Here is a 24,703-nt window from a genome sequence, read left to right as displayed (position 1 = left end):
ACCAAAAACCATGCTGATCTATAAGTAATTGTTGTGGCTTCTCCCTCACATTTCAGCCATATCATGGCTCATTTTCCGCTGTGTTTCACATATTTCACGCTTTGTTCACTTTTCCCCTACCATTCCTCACGTGGCCTACCTAACTGCACAGAGGAGAAGCATCAAGTTGAGGAAAAGGGAAATACTTCAAAAATGACAGCCACAACTTTGTTACACAAAATACTGGCAATTTGCTTGACGTTGTTGTGATTTGTGTGTGTGCTAAAAGTATCTGCCAGACACATTTGCTTCCTTTGCTGCAACCGCAACCATATGGTGGCACTGCTTTGCCTCTCTTTCCGACAGTGTTTTTCCATTTCTTTCATTCATCTGCATCTGGGGTCAACAGCAGTTCAATTGCTCTTGCATGCCGCCTCACTTGCTTGCTGCCTGCCACTGCAGCTGATTAGAATAATTAGCTGCCGCTCGGTCATACACTGCTTTGTATATGCCAGGCATTGCGGCACGTTCCCCTGCTCCTATTACCCATCTGCTGCACTCTCTCCCCCGTTCCACTCGGTGGCAGTCAATGCCAATCATTAGGCAGCCGCCTTCTGGTGTAAACAACACAAAAAACTCAACTATTAATAGACCCTGTAGTGTGGTCCGTTTGCAGTCGTTGGAGCCCTGAATTGTTCTTGTTGCTGCCATTTCAAATATTTATTATGATTATTATGAGTCCCTAAAAACAGATTCCACTCCATATAACCTTTGAAAAGGGATACGGGACACTCATTTCAGCCAAAAGTAAAATCAAAGTTCAACTGAATCTGGCCAAAGTAAAAATCAAACTAAAAGAGCGACTGGTAGAGGGGAAAAAATATTAAAAATTCCATCAGGGGTAAAGCACGGCCAATTCAAGCTCAAAATGTTAGGGGAAATTTCTCAACAGCAGGGTGAGGGAAATATATATAGAGAAAGCAACCTTCCCTTCCAAATTACTCCTTTAAGGAGCATTTCCTCAAACGGGAAATTTCCTCATATTCTCCCCTCCGAAACATTTCCAAGCAATATGTGAAATCTATTTGGAGCCACGGCGAATTCAGTGCCATGGCTACAACACATGCGCACTTTCCAGGCACGAGTTCCAGGACCGCTTAAGAGAGGATTTGCCGAAAGAGAACCCCGAAACAGACAACAAACAAACCAAAAACGCCTGGCAAAAAAAGAGTAACAAACTGAAACAAACTTTTATTTTTGCCAGTGATTTTTTTGTTGTTGCCCCCATCTGGTATTTTTTTGTTTGTGCAAAATCAGCAAAAACATGAAACGACATAAGTATGTCAAAATGCATGAAAAGATTTCACAACACAGACACAGACAGGCGGACACATGAGGGCACGTACTTATATAAGCGCCTAGGAGTACTTTTCCTGCACATACTATATACTATCTATATACTATACATATATTTATCCTTTTGGGAAGAGGAGTACATGTCTATGTGTGTGGAGTACGTTGTAGGAGAAGAAGCGAAACACGAAGGGCAAAACGAATATGTGAATGTTTGGCTGAGGCTTTCGGGTGCCGCCCAGATGACTTGCCTCAACAATAACAGGGGGGAGGCCAAGTACGAGTAGGGTCTCCCAGAGGGAGTCTGTAGGGATCTCAGTAGCCTGGTGGTAGCCAAGGCAACGTCAATCACAGAGCCGAGAAAGCAACAACAATTACTGAATGCTGCGATATATGTATGGATGGCCAAAACAAAACCCAACACTCACACATACCAAGGCATAGCGAGTGAAAGAGACAGGAAATTTGTGTGTGCGAAAGAGAGCAAATAGAAGACAAATAAAAATACGGAAATGTTGGGCTAGGGTGTGGGATCTACGATTGTAAGAGTATATAAGTATATACGAAATATATATTTTATTTAAGCAAAAATCCATATAATTCAATGTATTGGCTCCAACTAAAAGTGGCGTCAGGGGGCAACCAACTGAGAAAGAGGCTATGGGGGGTGGAGAACACAAAATGAACACAACAAAAAGCAAACCGCTGATTATGCGACTACCAAATGTTGTGGGTGAGAGGGTGGATTTAGTTTGAGGAGGGGCAACAGGACCCCGTCGACGGAGACGATGACGATGACGACGTCCCGACGCGCTGTGTGGCCAGTCAGACATATTAATGACAAAATGATTATGATGACACTAACTGAGGTCTTTCAATCCCGATAGAGTGTACGCAGAGACAGACAGTGAACAAGAGAGTGAGAGATGGGCAAGGAGAGGAGATAAGTGGAGAGGGATGACCAGACTCTACCGTGCTGTATGTAAAACAAGATTGACAAACAAAGCAAATTCTTTGAGTGATACTTAAACTTGACACAGCTGCCAAGCGAGGGGACCCCGCTCAAGTGAAATTAATGGTATAGAAATGGGGAGAACGATGTGATAAGAGATAAACGATTTACAATAATGTACAAAAGATTGCCATATTGCGGAAAAAGTCATCACAGTCATGGAAAACTGATTTTAAATAGTTAAAAATTAAAAGAGGATTTTTAAATATAAAGATGAGCAGATCTGGTGAAGATGTTACCCAACAAGTGGGCATAAAATATGAAATAACCATCATTTATAATCAATTAAAATGAATAATAAATTATAGTTAGTTTCATGGAATGTTTGCAAGAAATAAAATCATTTTGACTGATTCAAAGCAAAAATAGTTTTATATAAATCTTATATAAATCTTTTTTAAATCTCATAATAAATTCCGAAAGCTATCACACTTTTACATCCGTCCCATCTGAGTCATCGATCCTCGTGGCTTGTCAAATTATTTTTTTGACTGGTATGAAGGGTCCTGTGTTGTCACCTGCCTAGAAAACACTTTCCATTTCTTAAATGCTTTTCTGTTTTTCTTTCGCAGCCGCTCGGCTCTTTTCTCTACCGGCTAAAATAAGAAAATAAGTAAGAAAACCCCCGAAGCCAGATGCCAGAAACAGCAAAGAAGTCCCGCGCTAACCGCGCCACCTCATGGAAACTACCTCCTACCCCCAGATACCCGATCCCCAGTCCTCGATTCCTGTTGTTCCCCCTGGCTTCTTCTACAATGGCAAGACCAAGACCAAGCGCCCCGTTAATTAGATTTTGCGGTTTTTGTGTTGTGCAAACTTCAAAAGCAAAAGCAACACACAGATGATGATGACGTTGCTGGCTTCATGCCCGTCCTACTTCCACCAAGCATTCCCTCTCCATTCCCAGGCCCCTCCTTGGCGGTGGCTGCCAAACGCCAAAAAGCATGCTTTAAAATTTTTGATACAACATAAAATTGGAATTGAAATGGGTTGAAAGGCAGCGAGCAAAGTGGGTGGGAGAGAGGTGGGGGCTATTTTGTTGCTGCGGGTCGCAAAACAAAATCGATAAATAAAACTTTTTACAATGCGGCAACACTTTCACGCACTTTGCCCCCTTTCCTATGCCACTTGCCACTTGCCACATTTCGCTCACTCTTTCTTGTGGTGGCATTGAAAAACCGCCTGAAAGTATGCGCCAACAACAAGTTTTTTACGCAATTAGTGTACAATTTCTTAATTTATACGCTGTCGCCAATTTATCAGAGGCAACACGGGCCAGAGACGGCGACGGAGACGGAGACGGAGACATGGGCTGCTAGAGCTTGGGTCGAGACCAAAGTGAAATATTATTATGAGTACGTGCTGCTCAGGCGGGAGCTGTTTTTCCGAGCTGGTGCCGCCCTTTAGTTTGTCCCGTGTCCCCTGAAGGCTGAAAGGGTTGAAGTTGCCGTTGCTGTTGGGTTCGCCGCTTCCTGGCCTCTATTTTTCGGGCTTAACATATGCTACTTTGACATAGTTCTTTGGGTCGAGCGTTGGTAGAGAAATATGAAATACTATTTATAACTTGATCAGGCTGGGAAGGGTTAGATGCAAAGCATGGATGACAAGGACTTATTCCCAGTATCTATCACGCTCACGCTTTCCGATGAAAGGACGGACAGGAGAGAGGGTGGATTGGAATTAGTGTGGGGTGCGGTAACGGGTCTGTGCATGTGGATATGGCTGTTAATTAAGTTATGATGGGAAACCACAAACATTGCGATGGCTTCTGGTCGTGAGCCCGGGCTCAAGTCCCTGAGCTAGGATAGGATAGTAGGCACCGCCGTCAGTTTATGAAATTTTCATTAATTTTTGACCACAAGAGAGTTTCTGCTGATGCTGTTGATGTGCCCCCTGACCCTCGGGCTGACAGCAGAACGAAAACTTGACGACACAGCAGGAATAGAGGAGCAGGCGGCAGCAGTAGCAGCAGTTGTAATGAAATTTTGCGACATGTATGACAGGACATTCAGTTTCGGTTCAGCTTGGCTGATGCACGGAACTTTGACAGGCATTTGAAAAAGTATTCTATGACCTTACTCTCGCCATCTCCCCCCTACTGAAGGATGGATGATGACAAATGTAGTCGAATATAGGAAACTTTTCCCTAATTATATGATAATCAAAATCTATCAACATCGACCCTCATTTGAGTTTTTAATTAGCCCGAGAATGAACGGAAGGAAAGATGCGTAATCATCATAACAATGCTCTCATATCCCCTGACATTTACAGTTCATTTTGAGGGCCACAGAAGCAGAGATCTGGGATCTGGGATCAGGAGCGAAGTCATGGCCCACATGATGCCTCCTTCTGCCATGGCATTCAGCTTTAGCAGTGGGCATATAATTTAGATTTATCGCTTGATTTTCGCATAAATATCGACCATGTCAAGAGGGTATGAGCCAGGGCCCGGAGGTGGTCGGTCCTCTGCCACTTTTGTGAGCTCACTGATGCATAAAGAGGCACTGGACCTCTCTTTCTCTCTTTCTCTCTCTCTCTCTCTCTCTCTCTCTCTCTCTCTCTACCTCTAAGTGCCCGGCTCGACCTAACGACTTGTTGTCCGTCCTTAAATGTACATTCATATATAGAAGATGTAAAATCCAAATGACATTGGGCGAGTGTATGTGTGTGTTTCGTGTGTGTGTGGGAGGGGCAGTTTGTGGTGGCGGGGCATGAAAGTGTCAGATAATGTCGTACTGCATAAAGCCAAAGTAAATGGCAGAAAAAGCATTGGTGATTTTACTTTTTATTGATTTCAGAGGCATTTCGAGCCGTCGCTAATACTCAAAGGCAGATTTTTCACGCATAACGGGTTCATAACAACTTAATATCCGCCCTCAAAATATCCTTGTGTAACATGAATTAAGTGCCTTTAGGACATAGCCGGTACGTAACCGTTTGAAAACATATTCTGACGTTAAACTAGGATTGCCCCTCGGCGTATTTTACATCAACCTGCTTCCTCTTCCTGTTGAATTGATTTCCTATCAACGTCGCCATCTTGACACTGATTATGTGCCTTAACACATGACTGCCTCCTGCATCCAGGCCTCGAAAATTGAGTAAAAAGAAAATATCAACAGACCATTTAGCGCTAAATACGCAACAAGCCTCGGACTCTCCTCATCGGGGAGTTCAAGTTCTCCAGAGAAGGAAGTTAAGAGGGGGCAGCGTTGAAGTCCAAAAATTAACGCAAAATCAAAGTAAAAATGCGATAAATTGGCGACGACAAGCGCAACGCGGATAAACAATAGCAACAACAACAGCCTGGCCATGCCAACGTTATCCCGCGCTTGAAATGAGCGAAAATCGGTCGAGCATATCAAATTGAAAAACTCCAAGACAACGCCGGGGATGATGATGGTATGATGATGTAGGGGGAGAATGCTCTGGTTCCGACCTCTCTTGGGTAGAGCGAGAAAGAGAGAGAGAGAGAAAGAGAGACTGTGGCGCGTGATACTTTTGCGTATCCTAGTGACACACAAACACAACGGCAAGCGAGATAGAAACAGACACCCACGCACAAAGAACCGAAAGCAAAAAGCGCGTAGCAAAAATATCAGGCAAAAAGAAAAAAAGAATAACAGCTACAATAATGACGCTTGAATGGAGTGGCATATCCTGGCAAGGGGAGAGGATGAGGTCCAGATGGACAGGCAACGGAGTAGACGACATTCATTGCTGCTTTGGCAGGTTGTTAGGTTTCAGAGCCTGTCAAGGGCGCAGATTGTTAGCAGCTTGAATGAATGACTGTCTGAACGCAACTGAACTGGACTGAATTGAGCTGACTATTGATGGATTTTGGCGTATTAGCTGGCAGATTAACAGAAGCTTTTGCTCCGCGTTAAATTGGCGCGATGCTACTCTAACCGATTCCAACCCTGGTTTAGGAGCCCTGAAGACTCATGTCTCATCTATATTCAATCTTTGCATGAGAGTTACAAACTATGCAGTAGTCTCATGATACTTTACATGCAAACTTAATCATATCCAGATTAAGATCTAATCACAGTTCTTCGACAATAGCTAACAATTTTTAATAATCCCCTAATATTTGTGAATTCCATCATCCACTCTGTAAGCGCTAGCACTAAATAATCCCAATTGAAATTCACCTCCCGCTGTAATCCATTTTAACTTTAAGACCAAAACTGTGTCTCAAGTACGAGGGAAGCACCGCAAAAAAAGTGTCCAGAACCCGGAAAAAAAAAGAAAAATCAAGCAATGCCAAGCCGCGCCCCAAAAACTTGGCTCACATCACATTCGATGCCTCGCAGATGTTTTTCTTGTTGCTGTTCTTTTGTTTTGTTTGCCGGCTTTAAGCCACGCACAAAAAGTTACCCTCTCCCGTCCACCAGTCTGTTGTTGTAGTTCGGGGGAAAATTGTTGCGTTTCGCATATTAATTTCTTCCTGTCTTCAGCATCAACATCAGCCAGCAACAACATCATAATGATGTATTTTGCAAGCATTTTGGTGAATGGAGTGCCAGAGTCACTGTCTCTCTTTTTAGACTCTCTTTAGTCGGAGCGGCTCTCTCTTAGCTGGTCTTATTGGCGTAGCCTTCCAGCCACGTTTTGTGTGTTTGCTTTTTGGCAGCACAAGAAAAAAGCCAAAGAAAAGAGAATAGGAAAGGAAAAATTGTTACCCAGCCGTAATTATATATGTATATTGTGAGTCATGTGTTTCATAAATACGAGTCATTATGCGATGATGAGCAGTGCTTTTCCAGTCAAAACAGAAAATGCACACACAGAGTGAGCCGGCGGGGGGAAAACGCACATGTTTTCTGTTGTACACGCTCTTCTCTCTCTCTCTCTCTCTTCTGCCGACGGCCTCGTCATAACACAACCCACACTCCCGCAGCTCTCCCCCCGCTGTACGCACAGAGTCCGGCCAGCCAGTAAGCCCGGCACATGGCAGCCACGCGCTCTGCTCTCGCGCTCTCCCACTCAGATGCATTCCGCTCCACTATACAAAACACCTCACATATCTAAGGCGCAAGCTAACCGCTAGCCGTCTCGCTCGCTCTCTCACCACCAGCTGCAGATAGGGAGTGACAGAGCGAGAGAGAAGGCACCGCGAGTAAGAGAGAGCCTGCGCGTGCTTCGGCTAGCACGAGTGGGTGGTCGGGTGGAAAGGTGGGTCGGTCGGCTATTTTCCCTTTAGGCCTTGTTGTATTTTCCAGCCTCTGTGTGCCACTATTCGGTCTCGGCCGATTTTCCTTTTCTTTTTTCTCTCTTCTTGTTCTCGGTTGTGTTTTTTGTTATGTTCTGTAATAGATAGAAACTGGTCTTAAGAAATGTCCACAGAAAGGGTTCTATAATAGTTGTGAGCATATCCATGGAATAAATTTAATTTCCAGCACAACAACTTTTCGCAGAGGGACTTTTTCTTATCAGTTAGTTATCGAGTAAGGACCCGACGCAACCCCATCCTTCCACCCCAGATCTTGGTCTTAATAGCCGAACTGGCTGCTTGTTTTGGTTCGACATCGAACCGCATCACACATGTTCGACAACGCTTGGTTGGGTTGGTTGCTGTGGGTGGGCGGGGGTTGCATTGTTGTTAACCGCTACCTACTCGTCCGTTGCCGGCTGGCTGTGTTGGGCTGTTGCGTTCGCTAGTTCGAATTGGTCGGATGTGTTGTAAGTTCGTTGGTGTTCGTTGCCGTTCGGTGTTGTTCGCATCGGTTCGTGGTTCGCTTCGCTTCGGTGCGATTCGTGCCTCTGTTCGTCTTTTACGGGTTCTTCTCGCCTTCGAAAGCGCCGTCCTTCTTCAGCATTTTCCACATTTTCACGTACAGTTCAATCGTGAGGTTCAGCCTAGTGAGTTCTGTGTAGTTAAGTCGGAATATTTCGTATAGTTCTCGTCGACTGTCGTGTGACATTTGTTCTTCGATTCCGAAACGCTGTATTGAACACACAAAAAATAATTTAAATTAGAATATTCAACCAACGAAGGAAACGAAAAACCAATTCAAATTTTAACAAAATAATAATTTGCTTCAACATATATATTGCGAATATATCATCAAATTTAATCAAATCAAATCACCACAAAAAAAACCAAACAAAATCGAAAACCAAATCTACAAATTCGTTTCTCAAAAACCCCAACAAACACAAAACAAAACAAACCAAAACCGATTCAAATATATAACTGTTAAATCTGTAAGCAAGGGCAATTATCATTAAGATCATCCACAGCTCACGCTCAAAAGTATTTCCAATAGCTTACAGCACACACATAAAGCAGTTTATCCCAGTATAATCCTAGTCCGACTTCAGATTTCTGATTTCTGTTCTGTTTCTGTTCCAACTCTGAACAGGGCGGACCCATCCACATAAGTTCTCAAAATAGATCGACTGCCATGATAAACAAACCCCAAAATAATTAGAAATAATTGGTAAACAAAAAAGGCCCAAACAACACTGGATAAAGAGCAGAACTCAGATCAGGTTGTTTTCCTCTCTTTTCGATGGGGGCTCACTCTTCCAAAACACTTTTTCTCTCTGTTATTTTTTGTGTCTTCTATTTTTTCCAATTTGCCTACGTAAACAAACAAACGGAAAATTGTTTCACGCTCGCAGCACACGAAAACATTTTCAATTAAAATGTTGGCCCAGAAAGCAAACCAAACCAAACCCAGAGTAGAGAAAATGTTTCTCACATCGAATTGAATATTCTGAGCATTTCATAATTTCATATTCATTTCCATGGAATTCCTCCGCCGATTCTCCAGCACTCGACAGACCCGAGAAATCGCATTGAAACCATTTTTGCCAATGAAAAAATAAAATCTGTTTTGTTTGCCGTAGTTTTTGGATTTGAAGTGCGTTTGCCTGGGTTTTTACCCAATACATACATAGTCGTGTGTATGAATATAGTGAATATTTCGGTGGCATTTATACGAGTATGGCCATGTTAATTGAACATGCATTTCTCTTAATGATTTTTGGCCACCAGAGCATGATTTTTGGTTCTATGGGCTGGGACTTTGGCCTGTGCTTGCTGGAAATACTATCGAGAGTATTTTCGACTGGTAAAAATATTTTACGGCCGCTTTGATGTGGCCCGATTGGCACCCATTAAATTAAATTATTTGCCTGGCTGAAAATGAAACATTTCTGCCTCTCAACAAGTGTTAAAATGCACATAAATGGCTTTAACCATTTCTAATAGCTTTCTGTGGGGCTAAGGAAAACAAAAATGTTTTAAGTTCATACTCTTTAGTTTTCTTGTTTGACTGCTCATATGTGTCTCTGGTTGTCTGAAATATTTTGCTGGTACATGGTTTAAAATAATTTTTTTTAGATTTTCCATCTAGTGCTTAAAATATTTGTCAAATTCCACTCAAAGTTCAAAGTGAAGTGCATTTAAATGTTTTTTGTTCAAAGTGCACTAAAGTTTACGCTCAACAAATATTATTTATGATTATTGTGGAGCCTCAAATGAAAACTGTTTTTGACCTTCCCAAGAATAAATCCATGAATTGAGTAAAAACAGTAAATCATTTTCTTTGCAAAAAGCAATAAACACAAACAAGTACTTGAGCGCTTCGGATTGGATTTATTTCCTCCGCCTTCAGCACCGGCCCATGCCTCTCCTCATTTCCAAGCAATTAAACACGAAACGCTTATCTAAATACGTTTCCGAAAAGAATCATTTCAAACCGACTGTACCTGAAAAGCGCTCTCAATTACCCATGCTTACACCTGACACAAAAAATCCATGAAATACAAATTTTAATTCGATTTTAGAAACGAGCAGGCGATCGACTGGGAAGCGAGAGAGGAAGGGAAGCATCAGCAGCAGCATCGGTACTACACGTGTGTGTGTTTAAATACTGGAAAATACAGATAAGATAATTTATTATAGACACTCACGAGCACATTTAGAGCAGACCAAAAACAGAGACAAAAAACTGCAGAGAATCAAATACACTCCAAGAGTAAATCAATAAAACAAAAGAACCCAAATAAAAAAAAACAACCGAAACAGAGAAAAACTCAAGTGCAAAAAAATAAAAATTATAAATAAAAGTGTTACCAAGAAAAACTTTAAAAATAATATTAAAAAAGAGAAAACCGTACCCATAACGGTGCAGACAACAGAAAATTCCCAGTGAAAATTCAGAAAAGCGTTGACCATTTTTTCTCGCAAAGGCGCCACGTCCAAGAGCAAATCGTTCCATATGGTTCATATTATTGAATTGGTCGGCCAGCCGAAGGTTGAGTTTGCTCAACAAGTTACTGTGAGTATCAAATCGAGAGTGGAATGAATTTTCACACCACACCACAAGCAGCGGAGCGAAGTGAAGAGAGTGCAGGAAACAGGAGAGTGCAGAGTGCTGTGGGTGTGTGAAGTGTGTAGAGCGGTCCGGAGAGCGGACAAAATGATAATAAATCTTGTTGTCCGTAGAGTCACGTAATGACAACTTAATACAAATACATATGCATACATGACCGCACACACACAAGCACACACACTAACACACTTTTTATTATGTTGTTGTGACGCTTTCCCCACTCACTCTCTTCATTTTTTCAGCTCACCACCTCTTTTTACACTTCCCCAAGTCTTTTTTTTTGCTTTGCTCAACATATTTTGACAATTAATCATTTGCCTGTGTGTCTGTGTTTTATGCATGTCCTTCGCAAAATATATGTGTGTGCGTGCGTGATATATATTTTTTCTGGTGGGAAATTCAAAATCAGTGTGTGTAGGTCAATATGACTCTTGTTTTTAGGCCGTCTGCCTCTCTGTGCCATTAACGAACCGCAATCTTTGCACTGGTCAACATCTGCTGGTTCTGACTGCATTGTTCTCTTGAAGCTGAATGTGTTGGGGGCATTATTCTTACCCCGAAAGTAGACTAATTTTCAAGATTTTTAAGAGCTTTGTCTTACAGAGAGCTCAAACAAATTACTAAAATTTTATAGAAAATGGAAAAAGGAAAAAGAAAAAGTGTTTTTTTTTTAAATTTATTCGCTACAGCGAAATTGGTTGGTTGATGAGTCCGCATTGACCAGGTACAAATGTTACTAAACATTTTGAACTCAAAAAAGAGTTGTTTGCCGAACGAATACTATAAATATATTTTAAAGTTTTAATTTAACAATTTTAAAGAAAACAAATTTTTTAATTGAATTTGAAATGTTTTATCAATATTCAGTGCTCAAAAAAATTATATTGCATATTGGCTATTGCATATTAAAATTCATAAAGTTTTGACAGATTTTGACTAACATATTAGCATCTTTAATCTGTTGAAAGATACAGCCAACATATATCCTGAAGTCAAACACTTGGTTCATAATATAACCATTGTAGTTCACCTACAGAATGACTTATCCACTGGCTGTTCCTTGAGGCTCGTTTTTCCTTTCTCTTTCTCTTAAAGTTGTCAACCAGCTGTGGGAATATTACGAAAAACTGAAATTCTAATCGGATTTACATTTATTTCTGTTGCATTACATTCCGCTCTCCCTGACTCTCTCTCTCCCTCTGCCTCAATCTCTCTTTCTAACTGTCTGTCTGTTTCACTTTCAGCTGACTGCCTTATCACATGTTGTTTTTGTTGTCCGCTTGTCACCCTCTTTCCTCTTATTCACTCTATGCTCTATACTCTATCCTTCTTTGTCCTTTATTCTCTATTTTCTGATTTTATTACAGAGAAAAGTCTGTTACTTGGAGGATATTGCGTAAATTTCATTGTGTATTTCACTTTAATGGTGGTGGCTGTCTAGAATCGGGTGTTGGTGCTACATTCGTATCGTATGGGGATGGGATGAGATGGGGTGGGCTAGTATAATGTCACAGGAGGGGGCGCGTTTGTGCGTGCGGCGTTAGATGACGTCGCCGGCATTCTTTGTTGTGCTTTGTGCGTGCGTCCCGAGTCTTGTGTCTCCGTGTCCTGGTATCCTCGTGTCCTGGCCCTGTTCTTCATCCACCACCCACTTCCTACTTATTCCACTTCTGTCTGTTTTTACATTCATCCTTGACAGGGGATGTTCGTCGCGTCCCCGTCTCTGTCTCTTCTCTTCCATGTTTATTCCTATAATGAAGCATGCGTTGTCTGTTGCTTTTTCTGGTGGAGTTACTCTCTTTCTCCTTCTCTCTCTTTGTATCTTCTCTTCTCTATTGTTGTTCAATACTTTTGTGCCACTTGTTTTGAATTTTTTCACATCTCTTTGCTGTTGGCATTACGTGTTGGCTAACTCGCTCGTTAAATGGTTAAGTGGAGCGAAGTCGTTGACACAGTTCTTGGGGTCCTTTCTCCCGTTCATTTGCCGAGAAGTTTGATTGCATTTTGGGCTATGACTCAGACACGAACTTGCTTTTTAAAGTTTTATTTCACGGTTTCCAGTAAGTAAGTTGTTCCTTTGTCATTCAGAGATACTGAAAAACAGAACTAAGAGACAGGGCGCAGGGGTGAGACTTGTAGGTACAATGAATTTAGTGAAGGACACAGAAAAGTTGAGGACTCACACATTTCCATGCAAGAAAGCTGTTTAATTTGGTAGGGAAAATGTTGTTCAATAGAAAATGCCAAAGAAAACCATCGAAGTTTTGTATGAGTAATAAAATAAGGAAGCTAATTAAAAATGAAGAAAAAATTAATTTCTTTTTTAAACTGATTTAAGAAAGAAATAGAAATATACTACTTAAAATGTGTTTTGTTGTGCACAATCCCTCTAAGAACATTCGTGCCTGTAAAATACTTTTCCTCATGCAACCCCACTCTGCTTCTCTTAATTGTGGCTCACGTCAATCCTCTTTCATCTTTACCCTTCAAATGTTCCATCAACATCCTCAGCCCCTTGAGTAGGTACTCTCCCCCAGCACTTGGCTCAATCATACACTTAATTTTCCACTTCATTTCATAATTTTACCCTTGAAACCAATAATCTTGAACGGTGCCTGGCCACAGCCACATGCCACACACAAGGTGAGAGCCCGGAGACCAAAGGAGCCTTGTCTCTGTCTTGTCAGCCGCTGGCATAATTTACCTTTTGACATGCCACTCCCGATTCGCTGCCCACCTGGGGCGCATTCAAAAGCGCCGTGGCACTCGCACACACTCTACTGGTGGCGTCGAACACCTGCGAGTGCTATTAAATTACATGCCACTGCAAATTACTTGGGAAAACAAAGCGGTAGAAACAAAAAAGAAAACAAAGAACCAGCGCCTTGACGTATGCAACAATAATAATAACGGGTTGTGGTCGCCTTTTCCTTGACTTTTGCTTGCCGCCCGCCTTCCCGCCATTGTTATGCTTGGACTTGTGCTTTGTAAGCCGTCAAGCATTTACATACCATTAGGCGGGGATCTTATGGTGGGGTGGGCAATTGAATGGCGAAGCGTATAAATATTGAAAAGCGCCAACGCCTTTTGTTCGCTTGCTGGTAATTGCCTAAGTCGGCAAATCAACATAAATACTGCTCCGAGAGCAGGTACAGAAGTGGAGGTGGAAAGCTGTGTGCCAATGGAATTCTCGTAGTTTATTTGGGACGCAAAATGATTTTGATTCGAAAAAGTGGAATAAGTTAAAGGAACAAAGAAAACCTAAAATATAAAATTTAAAACAAACAAATTCTTATAATGGCTGATTTTTGTATTCCCGGTACTCGAAAAGTAAATAACATACAGGTAACATACAGAAGGAAGCTTTTCTGACCCAACAGTGTATATATATTCTTGATAAGCATCAATAGCCGAGTCGATTTGGTCATGTCTGTCTGTCCGTCCGTCTTGTTGAGTGCCTGGACTATACAAGCTAGAGCCACATTATTTTGCGTCCAGATGGCTGGCTATATTTCAAAACTTCGCCCCGCCTCCTTCTGCCCCCGCCATTCTGTAGGGCAGGACCATATCTACCTGATCCCAATTCGGTGATCATTATTAAGTATAGCCGAAATGAAGAAATTAATTTGCAGTGGCTAAACCCACCCCGTCCAGCAGCTTTGCTTATTTGTTTGCACATTCTCTCATTCCACACTCTTCTTCGTTCAGTGTGCTGCACCAGAGGAGGGGGCGAGCTAAAACAGCATGTTGGCGTGGGAAGTGATGTAGATGTAGATGACAGATGTAGAAAAATGTAAGATGTAAAATTTGAAAAAAACCACTAAGGTACAGATGTTCTACTAAGTACCGGCTATAAAAGTAGTGAAGCGTAAGAAGCGTCTCACACGTCTAATGGAATTTTTTTTGTCAGAATAATTTTTAATAAATTCTCAAAAAAAAATAATAGAAATACGACCAACAAAATACAAACAAATTCAATGCTCTTTCAATATTACTAAAATCTGGTGGGTCTTATACCCTTAAGATATTGAAATAATTCTGAAATTCTCTATTATATTTGAAAAAAAAACACTAAGGTACATATGTTCTACTAAGTACCGGCTATAAAAGTAGTGAAGCGTAAGAAGCGAAATATGACCAACAAAATACAAACAAATTCAATGCTCTTTCAATATTACTAAAATATGGTGGGTCTTATACCCTTAAGATATTGAAATAATTCTGAAATTCTGTATTATAAAACCGCATTCAATTTTTTCAGTTAGTTCGATTAGCCAAAAAAAAATAACATTTAATGACTCATTTTGTTGACTCTTATTTTAACCTTTCTGAAACCCAATAAAGTTATGCTCGACTGCAGTAATTTGTGTTTTTTTATGATGTATGCTAAAAGCCTTGCTCCTGACTTTACCTTTGGCTGTGGCTATGGCTGTGGCTTGGCGACTCTTGATTACTATAGGTGACAGTTTTATAGCTTTGTTAACAGGGAACACAGGCCGACTGCACCCTCCTCTGGAGAACTGCCGCAGCCTCGCCCACATTCTCGTTTGCGTTCTTTTGTTGTGCTTGGCATGTTTAGCGCTGATTATGCTTTGTGCCAGCAACAGCAGGAAAAACTCACCCCCTGAAAGACAAAAAAAAAGAGAGAGAGAAATTTAGTCGAAAAGGAAAACTTATCGGAACAGGGCAGAGAAGGCGGCGCAGAGTTCCACACGCTTAAGGGTGTGCGGGTCTGTTAGAGGCAATGGAATTACTTGCGTGATTAACGCACACCACCGAGCGTATCCATCGCCCTGGTGCCCCTGGTGCCCACTGTGCTCATGGTGCGCCCCTCTCTGGGGTCTTATCTATGGCTGCCCGCCTTAATTGTGGGTCTTCCATCTGACTATCGATCCATTTGCTATTCCATTCAATTCGATCATCGTAATGAGGCAGGCCACTTCAAAAGCTGCACAGCTCATTAGGTTTCCCTATACATACTCGTATATACATTGCTCGATTATTCCAGCACTCGTATATACCTGCATTTTATATTAGTTATTCATTTTCAGACTTATCTCCGATTTCCTTTGCTTTGCGTCTCTCCTCGATTCGCTTTTTCTTTGACTTCTGCACGTTTACCTTCTTTTGTTTATGGCTTCTCAAAATAGCCGAGTCGAAATGTAAACAAAAGCGCAAAAAAAACACCAAAAAGAAGAGAAAGACCGAAAGAAAATCTCGCAGTTCACAGCGGCAGCTGCGTGCGTCATGTGAACACTTTTTCCAGATGCTTGCTTTTTCTCTCTGTTGTCCACTCTCTCTTTCTCTCCCTCGCTCTCTGTTAATGTATTTCGCCAAAAGTGCAAAACCGCACGGAGAGGGCTTGGTTATTCGCTCTCTTTCGATTGGCAAAGTCTACATTTTGTATATCCGAATATTATTTATGTGGCGGAACAGAATTTTTTCCTCCACAGTTTTAATTTCCTTCACAACTAATTATTTCTATGCCACAAGTGTATTTTCCTGCCGTTGGGGTTTCCTCTTCTACTAACACTTCCCCATAGCTGCTTGAATTCAAGTTATCCTGCCTATTGTTGTTTCCACTTGGTCAATAAATCAACAAACACACACACACACACAAAAGAAGGAGAGGGGAAAGCCAGCTCGGAGAGCTGTTATGCCAAGGAAAACTCGGCAAACAAAACCGCTAATTGTCGATAAACAACCAATAAAATACAAATTTCCCAAAAACATTTATCAAAAATAATATAAATAATAACAATAACCACACGCACAAAACAACAGACACTCGAGGGCGATAAATAAAAATGGCAAAAGGAAACTCGGAACAGGCCCAGCCACAGAAGAAAAACCTGTCAAGGGGGATGGGGATGGTGATGGTGCCAAAGAGAAGAAATGTATGGAAAATAGTGTTTGACAGCTCATAAAAAATAATGTCGCATTCATTAAGGGGTGTCGCCAGGGGTGGAAAACCTGTAAGGGATTGTTATGGCAAGGAAGTTGCCAAAAGCGAATTTCATTTTATTTACGACAGGAAGTGGCCCAGAACAGCAACAGCCACTTGAAACGCACGCATGCAAAGTTAAAGCGGGAGGGAAAACATCCTGACACCACAATGAAAGTGGTGTGTGGGAGAGACAGGCCCAAGTCAAGCCGAAAATATTCAATGGAAAAACTAAATGAGACCCCGACTCAGATGGAAAGTGCGTAAAAGATTTTCAAGCTTAACGAAAGTATAAAGAGTTTTCGAGCCCCAAACTCTAACAATTCACCAAGAAGAGACCCGAATCACCATAGAATGCTTGAATATATTATGATAGATGCATATAGGAGTACCTTCAATAAATGTATATTTTAATTCTGTTTATTAAAAATGCCTCACTCAGTTAGAGTAAATCCCTCTCTCTCTCTCTCTCTTAAGTGTCTCCCCTTATGAATAAGCATGCTTCCAAATGACATTGACAATGTCAGGGACCTTAGTAATGAGCAAATGTTTGAATGACACACTGACAGAATGACAGTTTTCCTTCTGGCTTGGGCAGGTGCTTTATGGTTGGTTGTTGCTGTCGCTGCTCCTGCTTTATACTCCTGTATTCAGCTGCGTTTGCCAAACGCTTGCGTGCTGAAACTTTTGAAAGTTGTTCAAGTAAACACCACGAGGGGCAGCCACTAGATGGTTGGCAGACTGAGGGGCTTGTGGTGTTTGTTTGTTGGTTGAAACATGCAAATGTTACAAGGTGTTATGCTTTATGTACATTTAATTGAGACTTATTAGGTAGTGAAGTGTACAATAGTAAAATGTGGTTGTTTTTTCTGTGGTGCTTGTTGATAGTGTCGTTAGCGTCTTAGGTGTGGGGAGACTTCGTACTCGGAGCGTTTCCAGGGAGGTACCACCGAACTTCCACACTTTCTCATTGATTTCCTCTAACCTAATCAGTCCTATATAAGTGTATGTCTCGATATTCCATTTCCCGAAGTTCAACTCAGGGAAAATTGCAGAGCCAAAGTGCATATCTTATTGAACAATTGTAGCCGACAGCAGGAAAGGGGCAGGAGTTGCGAACAAACATGAACAAAACAACTCAGAAATGTATCACTGGAACCCACCGGCACTCCGTCACCCAACCCCCTTGTACCCTTCGGGTACATTAGACGCCGCCAACGCCACTTCAATGCGCATTTCAACTTATTTTTCTCGATTTTTCTCCCCTGCCCCTGTTTTGTTGCATTTTTCTATTTTTGGGTGCAAAAATACAAAAGCACGAAACGGATTCCGCCTTCGACGGGCCCCGACCCGACCCCATGCCACCCCCGTCATCGCCCGTCGTCGTCCCTGGCGGTCGGTCTGCCTTTCAGCATTTTCCTTTCTATTTTCAATAGACGTTTCTGTTGTGGTTGTTGCTGCTGTTTCTGTTTTCTTCCAGCCGACAAACAATAAAAATGATGCGTTGTATTGCAAAAGCACTGCTGTCCACACCAGACCTCCCTGCCCCATCTGCCACCTCTGTGTTGCAGCATAGCACAGCATATGTTGCAACTCTGTTGCTGGACTGAGCTGGTAGAACGAGAATGCGAGATGGTCGGGGGTACTGGGGCAGATTTTCACCCATTGATATTGATGAAAACGACGTCCAGTTACAGTTCGTTGCCTTTTGGTGAATTTTTCAAGGGAAAAAGACGAAACGCGAGCTGCAATAGGAGCAAAGGGGATGGGGGAATGGGGCCACGGACCCGCAACAGCTGAGGATATGCAAATGGTATACATTTTGTCAAAGCATAAAGACGATGTTTGGCAGGGATATAAAAAATACATGACACATGTTACTGGCAGATACGCAGATACATTGATGTAGGACTACAGTTTCAGCTGCAGATGCACATGCAAATTGAGATAGAGATACAGATAGATGGAGAAATGCATCATTTATCCACAGGCAGTGGAGGCAAATTGGTGTAGGGCATTCCTAAGAGAAGAGCGGATACCGCCAATCTCTTATGATGTTGTATTCCTTTTGAGTCACGTTGTCTCAGACAACGTAAGACAAAGGTTGTAAAGAACTTTTCCATTTTAAAAAGCTGTTATGTGCATCTATAAAAATTAGAAATCCCAAACACTTTGTCGTTTTAGTATACCGTCTGGAAAATATTAACCTTTGAAATGCATAAATTATAATTTTTGTGTGGTATTTTTTTTTAAATTTTAAAATTTATTTTGTGTACAGCTGCAAGGTATTGCTTATCAAAGTTTATAGAGAGACGGCTGAGCCAAAATTGATTAACCAAAGCACCAAACCCTTAATTTTCCGATAAATACCGACAAGGTTTACAATTTTGTAGTATTTTATTATTTTTTGAGCACTGAAGCCAGAAATCTGGCAGTTGGGCGAGCAACCTTCCAACCTTCTTTTTAGGGTTGGTCGACCGACAAAGCTCAATACAACCCGATGTAAGATCCTAACGTTATGTGAAAAATGAAAGTGATATCTCTGGAAACGGCATTAACACCATTAATACGAAATACCAGTTTAAAAAAAATTGTAAACAAAAATTTATGCTATAGATACACGAAAAGGGACGCGGTGAGACGCTTCTTACTCGTCACAACTTTTATAACCGATACTTACTCTGACATCTGTACCTTGTGAGAGAATGTGCAGAAAAACAAAAAGTAGCTGCTGGACGGGGCTGGTTTAGCCACTGCAAATTTATTTCCTCATTCTGCCTATATTAATGATCCTATCTGGTCCCAATTCGGTGATCAGATAGGTATGGTCCTTCCCTACAGAATGAGGGAATTTTGAAATACACTTGTAACAGTGTGAGTGCAACATTTAGTGGCTCTACCTTTTATAGTCTCTGAGATCCAGGCACTTAACAAGACGGACAAACAGACGGACGGACAGACGGTCAGATGAACGACATGACTAAATAAACTCGAATATTGATGCTGATCAAGAATATGTATACTTTGTGGGGTCTTAAAAACTTCCTTCTGTGTGTTACATTCGTTCCGCACAAATACCACAATTCATTAAACAATTGTAATTCCCCAAATCTTTCAGAAATAGTTGGTTTGGATCCTTGACGAAAAAATAAGTTCGATTTTGTCCAGTAGTGTTAATGAGAGTCAGAAATGTATTACACTTTGTCTAACACTTAAAGTTTTGAAAGATTATCCTTTTTTTTTAACCTCATCTGTGTACAACACCTTTTATCTGCATATCTCTATCTCCTTGAAGTTGCAGTTTCCTGTTTCAATTTGCTGCCTTTTACCAACTAATCTTTGCCTGCAGCCATTTCATTCTCTTTCTATTGTCTGCCTGTCTTGCTTAATTTAACGCTCCACGCACATGTACTCTCACCGATGCCGCCACCTGTGCCCTCACCGAAAAAGAGACTCCTCCTTCACCGCCGCTAAATTGTCACTAATACGCCGCCTTCTGCTCATCGTTGCGTGCCCCTGCGCATAATTCATAGAGTGAAAAGGAGAGAAGGGAGCCTCCAAAGGCAGCCGGCTAACAACTGCAATTGTCGGCAAGAAAAGGAAAACTTAATAATTGCAACAGCGCAACACTTTAATGCTAACGCCCGAGTCCCAACCCCAGTCCCATCCTTTAGGCAGTGCCACATGTGCTGTCCAGCCTGAAAAGCTCTATGCAAATCTTTCTGGTACCCGCAGTCCATGCAGGTGGAGACTTGTCAAGTGACAATCTACAGCCAACTCTCGCATACAGAAGCACTCACACAGATTCTCATAGAAGAGCTCCACAAAGCAGAGCACTTCGCGGAGTTTGGGGAGCTCCTCCTTCCTGGTTTTCCGGCTGGTTCTTTTTTTTTTGCTTTCCATTCATTTTATGCCTTCGTTTTTTTCTATCTTTTTGCTTGCTGTGTGCAAGTTTGTGCAACTATTTTCCATGCGCATGGGCACAAAAAGGCAACCACCACGACTACTGGCAACTATGAGCCAGGGGAAGTGACCGTCCCGAAGCCCTTTTCCCTTCAACCTACCGATTATTTCCCTTTGGAGGGAGCCCCAACCCTTAGCCAAGCATGTGGCCAGTGGCAGGCACAGCCAACCAGAGCACCAGAAAACCAGAACTTGAGCATTGCAACTATTTATTTGTTGTAGAGGGGGCCAAGAAGGAAACACGTGGCATTACGCGCTCGTTTATTGCGGGCATTTCTGTTCACGCCTAAATCTATGCAACATTCTGTGATCCTCCCAGGCTGATGGATGCCATGCAATCAGTGGAAGACGAAGTCCTTTCATCTTTTGTCGCCTGGCCTGCGGTCATGGGAGTCTCCTGTGAAACGCACAAATTAAGCAATCCTCAACCCCCGTCATCTCCCAGTGGATTGATGGCTAACTGTCAATTGCTAAGCTTCCTAGTCAGAGCCAGAATCACAATCAGAGTCGGAGTCAGTCAATGGAAAGAAAGTTGAAGAGAAAGGCAACACATAGAGACAGAGAGAGAAGGAGAGAGAGCGCTGAAAAAAAAGGGAAAAGCGAAACTTTTTAATGATGTAAAGTACAAAGTTTTCTGTCTTGTCGCTGGCGCAAGTAACTTGAGTAAACTTTGAGTTATGCCCTGCCTGAAACGGCGGCAACGGCGGCGACGGCGACGACCTCAAAGCGCAACTGGGGAGGACATCCTTTCGCCCCAAAATGGGAGAGAGAAGAGCAAAAGAGTCTATCGATCGATGCAGTAGGAAAAGGACCTCCTGTGACTGGTATTTTGTCGTTTGTTAAAAGTTTTCAACACTCATTTTTATTATGACATACGCGCCAAAGTACGTCGAGCCCCACCCGAGCCAAATTAGTGCCGTGCAGAAAGGGTATAGGGAGTGGAGAGAGAGTGCCGGCAATGGGTTCACTAATAAAATGCCAATTTGCTGCCATTGAATGGCTGCTTTATTGGCCGCCATTACAACTCGTACGCATAAAAAAGGGAATCCATTTCCAGACCAGACCTCCTGCCCCAACCCACCCACTGGAAGAGGCAGGAACACGCACTCTCATGTGTGTATGTATGTGCGTGGCAGGACTCTTGCTTTTATGACGGCAACATTTACACGCATAAAATATGCATGATAAAACTTTGTTGTTGCAATAAATCAGCCCCCAAAAAATTGTGCAACGCCTTGTCCTTCCTCTTTCGCCATCTTCCTCCCTGCCTGATGTGATTACAAAACCATTCCAAGCGGAACATGGATCACGCAGGACCGATAGAGATTCCAGCGAGCCTTTTCGGCGACTTAGCCGGAATAGGTTGGGCCCAAATCAATTTCAGCTCTAGGCTGGCTGTCAAACTACTTAAACTGCCATTAAACTATTGAGGAAGGAACCAAAGTGCCAAAAGAAGGCAAAACTTTTGTGGGTTCTTCTCCTCAATCAGAAAAAATGTTCGTACTCGCAATCGCACTCGCAGCCGTATTGTAAAAAATATTCCCAACTTTGTTAGAGGTGCAAATGCTTCACAAACAGACAGAAAAACTTTGCTACCTTCCCTTTTCGTCTCTTTTTTTTGGCCATTGTGTTTTGACTGCTTTTGTTGCATGCATAAAATATTTATGCGCTGGAAAATATGCAGCAACAAAAAAAACGTGGCAGGGCGAAGGGTTTGCCTTTATTCCCGCCATTTCCTACTACGTCACAGTACGTCTGCTTTACCGCTTGCCTTCCTGCCCCATGTGCGTGCAACTTTTCACACTCAAATGAAATTACGACAAAAAAAAGAGAGCAAAACTTTGCTACTTAAATGTAGCATTCTCTTTCTGGTCTCACGCTCGTCTTCCTCTCTTCGTTTTTTATTGCCTTCTGCACTTTATCAAGCATTTTGCCATGGCTCAGTGAGCGCTCAATTGCTGGCTTCCAAAACGGGGTGTGGGAACTGGCAGGGTCAGAGGGGGTATTCTGCTGGGTGTAAACTTTTCATTAATAACGATTTTCCATTAACTATCGATTGATTTCGAGTCCCGAGCAGCATCCTTCATCCTTTCCTGCCGCCCCACAGTACGTCCACAATGGGGCGAGTGTAGCGAACGCACTTCAGACAATGACTGCAACCGGCAGTTCCTTGTGCAGCAGCAGCAGCAAGGACAACAACAACAACACTTGAGTCTATTTAAAACACAAACAACAATAGACCGCCAGAGGAAGAATCGGGAGGGGCACGCTCATAACCGACAACGGCGAAGTCGACGACGCCGCCGCCGACGGGAAAAACTCATTGAAAAGTTTTTCTTTTTTACACTTGGCGCGCTCTCGCGTGCTGCCTCTTGTCTCTGCCACACCGGTCCAGCCTCCTCTCTACCTCTCTTAAACCTAAGCTGTGTATCGAAGCGACAACGCCGAACCAGGACACCGTTCATGTAACATTTCTGGATACGCTAGGTAGATTTTGAGGGTACTCCATATTAGGTTGCAGATTTTGGAAGACTATAACTCCAATAAACTCTGAGCAGATACTTTAATACTTCCTCAGATACGAAAAACAAAGCGAACTTTAACAGCTTGGCTAGAACAGAAACCGGATCTAGAAGACAATTTAATTGGTCTCCGAATATCAGAATATACACGAAATATTTAAAAAATATTAAAATATATTAAATATTAAAAAATATAATTAAATTATATTATTTAAATCAAGTGTGAGGGTAGCTCATAACTATTGTCAATTAAAGAACAATCCAAAACACCCTTACATTATTAAAAAGTTGTTATTTTTTTTGACTGAATTCTGCTGAATTCAGAATGTCTAATTCTACGCTGACTTGATAATAAAGACTTACTCTATCTAGATTATAGAGTATGATAGCTTCGACGTGCATACAAACCAACTTTAATTCTAAATTCTTTTTATTCCTGAAAGGTGCTAGGCACCCTCTCCCCGACCTTATAGTTACACGCGTTACCTTCTCGCCAATTTCGGTTGATGCGGCTGCTGCTCTCTGTTCCCCGTCTCTGCCCATTTGTTGTTGCAACCATTATGCCCAGTGTTGCCTTTTGTGTAGGTCGTCGGCATTGCGTTTTTCCGCTGATATTTTTTCTCGGTTTTTTGCCCCCCATTTTGGTTTTGTTTTTCCCGTACCTTGCCATTTTATATGGGCACAGGGCTCGCGCGCCCAATATATATAAATTATTGCATAAAGTTTGGCGCTAAGTTGCAAAAAGTTTCCTTTTCATTGCTGTGGCTGCCGCGACGACGTCGGCAACGTGAACGACACACAATAGTCTATAAATCTTTATGGTCAACAGAGATTACATGGCCATAGACGCAGAGAAGAAAGCCTTCATGTAGTTTACTGCCCATCTCCATTCCCATTCCCATACCCGGAACGAGTCCCTTTCTCTCTCTCCAGGACCTCGTATTGGCCTTAGCTGCTTTTTAGGCGCTGTGCGTTGTTTTGATTTGTGTGCTCGTTCGTATTCCTGAACCTGGAACCCGACGCGGACCAGTCCGGCCCTGCCCTGGCAGTTGTTGTGGTTTTTCCGATTGCTTTGTGGAATGGGATAGAAGGAAAAACGGGAAGCAAGGAAGTGGAGGACCTGAGCATAAGGCCATAAAAATGTGGTGCAGACGTGGTAGATGTTAGATAAATCATTGCAAAGCCACGAAAAGTATGCAATCCAATGTTGTTGTGAGTGCATGGAAAATGCTTGTAAAAATCAGCGATTCAGGGAGTCTATCCCTATCCGCCATCTCTTAATTTCTCTGCTCTCTGGCGCACCTTTAATTGCTTAAATTTTTGTCATTTCGCGTGGGCATCGAGCGTTTCCCCAAATTCGATTTCTCGTTGCCTCATAAACAACTTTCCAAAAAGGTATAAAAGGGATGCCAAAGACTTTCGAACGTACGAATATAGGTTTACCGTTAGCGGCATTTTACATAAAAATGCAATAAATAGCTACACAAAAATTTATGGTTCTGGGAAAAGTAAAAGGGGTCCCATCCTCTCCTCCTCAGTGCTGGACTCTCTCGTAAATGTCGTGCGCCAGGGAACGTGG

The 24,703-nt window shown here is 42.2% G+C and overlaps 1 protein-coding gene across 23 annotated transcripts in view; it reads left to right on the top strand.

Annotated features, from left to right (window-relative positions):
• The window catches only part of LOC117579758 (CUGBP Elav-like family member 4), a 259,483-nt gene that overhangs the window by 118,765 nt on the left and 116,015 nt on the right, over window positions 1–24,703 (top strand). For 15 of the 23 annotated variants that reach the window (XM_034265807.1, XM_034265812.1, XM_034265792.1 and 12 more), the window contains exon 1: window positions 10,400–10,641. The exons of 2 other annotated variants lie outside the window; for them this stretch is intronic. In XM_034265807.1, coding sequence (XP_034121698.1) covers window positions 10,582–10,641 — 60 coding nt within the window. In that variant the 5' untranslated portion in view covers window positions 10,400–10,581. Of the gene's footprint in view, window positions 1–10,398; window positions 10,642–24,703 lie in introns of those variants that run through there. 6 more of the 23 variants (XM_034265801.1, XM_034265802.1, XM_034265795.1 and 3 more) reach the window with 2 other exon arrangements.

Source organism: Drosophila guanche, unplaced genomic scaffold (assembly GCF_900245975.1).
Source record: "Drosophila guanche unplaced genomic scaffold, DGUA_6, whole genome shotgun sequence".
NCBI classification, from domain to species: domain Eukaryota; kingdom Metazoa; phylum Arthropoda; class Insecta; order Diptera; family Drosophilidae; genus Drosophila; species Drosophila guanche.
Note: the sequence above shows the minus strand (reverse complement) of the source record. Positions and strands in the feature narration are given on the sequence as shown.